Consider the following 5,039-nt stretch of genomic DNA (forward strand, 5'->3'; position numbering starts at 1 on the left):
TCCAGCATCCTTTTCTCGCTCCTATTATTTTTATCATTAATCATATACTTTTTGGGCTATAAAAAAGAAAATATTGATATGAATATATATCTAACCATTATTTAAGTATCAAATAATCATGTTACTAAGCATATTAAATTTTAAAACATCATTAGTATTTATAAATGATGCACAACTTTTCTTAATTATTATCTATTATAACGATTAAAAAAAGCAAATGGGAACGAGGTGTATTTTAAAAAAATATTATTCATGAAAAAAAAAAGGAATAAATTACGAAAAACACTCTTTGTTAAACGAATAATTTTAAGTTTTAACACTCTATTTCCATTGTTTTTATGTACACGAATAATTCAATGATATTTATGTTGAACTCCTTCACTTGATGATGGCTTTGGTTTGATGTGATATGGAAGCAATAAATGTCAAAACGTCTATCTATCGGCTCCCAATTTGGACAAATATTGGAGATAAACTCAAGAAAGGAATATATTTTTCAAAGAAAGTAATTTCGTTATCAAAATTCCTTTCTTTGGCTTCTAGCATCGTCTGTTCTTGCAAGTTTCATGAACATATAATTAAAAAGGCTGAGTTGTTAATTGGTTACTTTATGTAAAAAAACCGTTCGTGTGTGTATACATAACATTTACACCATTGCACAAGCATTAATCCTACCATTATTATTGGAACCCCCCATAAAAAAATAAAAAAAAAACCCTTAAATGTAAACTACAACTATATTTCTGTGTTAAAACTTTAAAACACACCCCATAAGATACACCTTAAATTAATCTATTTTGTTTATCAGAGATTATCTTCCCCCATGTGCTGGCTTGTGAAGAATAAATGAGCTTTGATATACATAAAAAGAAGTTATTGAGGAGGCTGGTCAATAATTAGGACCCAAAAGGTGCCCTATGGGGGATGCCTTTTCTCCTCCTTGAATTGGAATGTGGAGGAGTTAGCGTGCTTGTGTACATATCTTGTTGGCTTCCTTCACGCAATTCTTCTTCTTCCTTTGATGGCAATCTTCTTCCCATTCCTTCTCTCATTTCCCCTACTTCCTCGTCCTTGGTGCTTAAGTTAAAGGTGGCATCTCCATTGTTCTTTATTCTTACAAGCTGAATTCAATACCAAGTTAACTTATGGTCAAGCCCTTGTCTAAGCAAATTAACCAACCCATCAAAAACAGGAAAAAAAGTCTATTTGGTAAATAGGAAAAAAAAAATCATACATGTCAATTATGCCGATAATATAATTTCCTTTTCTTTAAGGGCACGAGAGCATCTACGCTCTGACAACTAATTTATAAATTAAGCTAGCTAGCTCGGATGGCTACCAATAATCGATTATATATCAAAATTACCATCACATCAAGTCTGAAATCTTGATACAACCACAACGTCACTCATTGAAAACCACAATGTAGCAGTAATTTGATAATAATTTTGTGTGCAGAGGGCAGAAATCAAATAAGGGATGCAACTATTTTGGTATAATAAATGATTATGGCGAGTGAATCGCGAGTCTTGAACAACTTGGAGTCGGGTCCTAATGACAATGTGGTACATTTTTTTTGAAGGAGAGGGCCGGTAGAAATCTGAGAAGAGAAATGGGAAGAAATTAACTGACCTTACATCCTAGAGAACAGAAACGAAAGGGATCCAAAAGACTTCTCCCACAAATTTCGCATAAATGAGGGACTCCTTTACTTGTGCTACTCTTGGGCTGTGGTCTCTCATTAAGGAAAAGAACTCTAGCACTGTTTATAACGTAAGTTTGAACTCCAGTAATGTCCAAAACCTTTTGAATCTCAGCAACCCTAACAACATCATGATACGATGACCTTCTGATCTGTTTTTACATAACCCCATGCGTTTCAGAGATGTTATATTCATCAGATGCTTATTAAGACAATAATGACTCTCCAAAAAAAGAAAAGATAAATTACTTGAATAACAGAATGATCTTTGTGTCGAGTTGATCGGCAATAGAAGCAAAAGGCTTCGGTATTGCAATCAAGGCAGAACATGTTGCATTCGCTACGTGGGGCATCTCTATGCCTGGGGCAAACGGTGAAGAATGCAGTCGATAATAGTGATTCAAGCCACGGTGGTACCAGCATTTCCTGCATTGTTTGGCAACCGAAAAATTAAAGCCATCAACTGGGCTATAGAATGAAAACTAAACAAGATACAGCATAAATGTCTCCCATTAGTTACCATTATCAGGAAGGACCGGTGTAGCAACGGAGGCACCAAGAGAAAAAAACGTGGATGCCAATGAGGGAAGGTGGCGTCCGTGGAGGGTTCAGAGAAAATAAAAAGGCTGCTTAAGATATATCGACAAATTGAACAAAGGAAATGGCAAGAGGACAGGGGTGTGTGCGCGCGTGTATAAAGCTTGCTAAAACACAAAGCTAATGTAACGGTTGAGATCACTGGGGGTAGGTTAAGTGGGTATCCTATCGTTGGATTAATGAAATCAGAAGGCAATAAAAGGAAAGAATATAGGGGGAATTGTTGAGAAATAAATAAAAGAAAGACTATATGTAGGGAAAAATGAAGGAGGGAGAGGAGTGTGTTTGGACCTTACGCAAAACTTCGGTTCTTGTTTTGCGTCTATTAGTAAGGTACACAAAGTTCGGCAAAATGTCAGGTTACTTAATTATGGGCTGATTAATTATACTTTAATGAATTAGAAAAGAAAAAAGTGAAAGTATCCATAAGCTATAAACTATATATTAATTAGAATATTTATTACAAAAGGGTTAATGGGATGCGTGATTGTTCATCAATTGTATGGTTTTGAGGAAACCTATTGCGTCCTAAATATTCTAATTTGATCTTTAAATATGTAAATATATATTGACCAAGAGAGATGGTATTATTGAAAGAGAAAGACTGAGCTCCTATAAATTCTGCAAGAGCCAAGAGAAAATACAAGCAAAAGAATTATCAAGAGAAACAACACCATACAGGATCATTGAAAGAATACAAGGAATGACATTGATGACTGATAGACCTTCACCCTCGAAGATCATCTGGTTATCATTCCTGTCAAGAGCAAGGGAAGCAGCCACTTGAGGAGCCAAGGCTTCTGTAGTAGTTAGATCAGAAATGTGGTGGAAATGGAATGAATGATTCTTGATAACAATACCAGCACCACCTTGGTGCCAACTGGAGGGGGAGACCATTGCAGAACAGAGCCATATCGATCGTCATTGGATTGTGTAGATCAATGAGGCAAAGCTTCATCAAATTCCATTTTCTAATTAGCGGCCATAAGCAACATCTGAGCACTAGACCATAGAATGGATTGAAAAAAAGAGCATTTCTTGGTTTCCAAATCCTCTGACATATATAAGAAGCCAGCGAGCCCCATCAAAACAAGATTATTAGACCGACTATGGCAGCGAGAGGATCAAGAAGACCATCACTCGAAAAATCAAGAATTCGCGTTTTAAAATTGACTCCAGCAGCCAGGCTTGACTTAGTACACGCCAAAGGAAAAAAAAAAATTATTTCTTTCTTAAGAAAACATACTATCAAATTGGTCCCCAAACTGAAGAGTAACTGTGAGTTGTCCGGTGAAGAAGTCGGATTTAAAAAATTCAAAATGAATTAGTTTTAAACTCTTGCAAGCACGTGCATAACAATATTTTTTTGAATTTTTATCTTTCTTTTCTCCCTGTGTGGTTTGGTCAAGTAAATTAGAGGACTAAAGTGGAGAGTAATTGAAGAATTAAGGGCTGAAACGAAGGAAGAAGGGAAAATTTAGCTGGCAGCCTGGCACTGTGGCACATGTAATACACAAAGATTGTCTTATGTGGTATAGTTGTATTTGTCTCTGTCTCGGTGAACTCTATATAAATAATGTGGCACAAATTGTCATCAGAGCTTTGATAGGCTCTGATTCGTTCTCTCTTTTCTCACTTTTTTTTACTCTTTCCTCGCTTGGATTTTATGCTTGCCTTCATTTTTTGCTTTCCAGTCTTCTCTTTTCCAATTTGTTGTTCGGGCTCTGTTTTACTATAGCTAGCCTGAACAGTGTTCAGTTTTTTTTTTTTATATATATGACGGGGTATGGTGTGTTTGGGAATACTGTGCAAAACATGTTCTTAAAACTTTTGAAATTTTTTTTTGTTTAAAATGAAAAAAAATTTATGTTTTCATATTGTTTTGATGTGCTGATGTCAAAAATAATTTTTAAAAAATAAAAAAAAACTTCATAAATATTTTAAACCATCACCACTATCACAATCTTAAATAATGTCTATTCCTAATTTTTAGACCGGACAACATGGGCTTTGGGCTTTTTGGCCCATCATCTGGGAGAAAGACTTCCTTTCATGCTTTTGTAACTCCCTCCAGTCTCCAACGTGACTTCATAGCCTAACTTGACAGAGAACCTTACATTCTACGAGTGATAGAAGCATAGATTATCATGAGTGTGAGGAGTACTCAAGGAAACACATAGAACAGCCCTCACATAAGATTCTGAAAACATTTTTCGTAAGAAAGGCTCAATCCATGAATATGAAAGATCATGAAAAAGCTAAGAAATTAACCCGATGAACGTCAGCTAGAGCATCAGATTTGATGGAAAGAAGAAAAGGATATTGTGAAGGAATCTAAGGATTAGATAGGTAGGTGATAGCAAATTCTTGACCAATTCTCCATCTAATTCCACATCGTAAAATATCCTTGCCCGTTAGAATACTTTTCCAAGCCCATGATGAAGAAGAGGAACTAGCAGCATGCAGGAAATTATAGAAATGAAAGTATTTGCCTTCCAAGTAACTAAAACCCAGGCCACCTAACCTTTTCTTTTCACATAAATCTAACCAGCGAATCTTTCGTTCATCCTCTTTTCAGCCCTGCCAGACCTCAGATATGAGATCATTGATCTCCTTGCAAATCCCTTTAGGAAATTTAAAACATCTCATAAAGTATATAGGAATATAGGAATAGAGAAGCAACAGATTTGATAAATGTCTCTCGACCCATATCAAAAGTGTTAGAAATTTGTTTTGAAAA

The 5,039-nt window shown here is 35.5% G+C and overlaps 1 protein-coding gene across 1 annotated transcript; it reads right to left on the reverse strand.

Annotated features, from left to right (window-relative positions):
- Nucleotides 1-575: 575 nt before the first annotated feature.
- On the reverse strand, nt 576-3,463 carry LOC7486666 (protein RGF1 INDUCIBLE TRANSCRIPTION FACTOR 1). The gene is made up of 4 exons (XM_024611360.2): nt 2,223-3,463; nt 1,952-2,128; nt 1,633-1,854; nt 576-1,121 (listed from the first exon to the last, which is right to left on the reverse strand). Exons 1-4 carry the CDS (start codon nt 2,223-2,225, stop codon nt 897-899), a joined length of 627 nt encoding a protein of 208 aa, XP_024467128.1. The 5' UTR covers nt 2,226-3,463; the 3' UTR covers nt 576-896.
- Between the last annotated feature and the right edge of the window lie 1,576 nt (nt 3,464-5,039).

Source organism: Populus trichocarpa, chromosome 1 (genome assembly GCF_000002775.5).
Source record: "Populus trichocarpa isolate Nisqually-1 chromosome 1, P.trichocarpa_v4.1, whole genome shotgun sequence".
In the NCBI taxonomy this organism is placed as follows: domain Eukaryota; kingdom Viridiplantae; phylum Streptophyta; class Magnoliopsida; order Malpighiales; family Salicaceae; genus Populus; species Populus trichocarpa.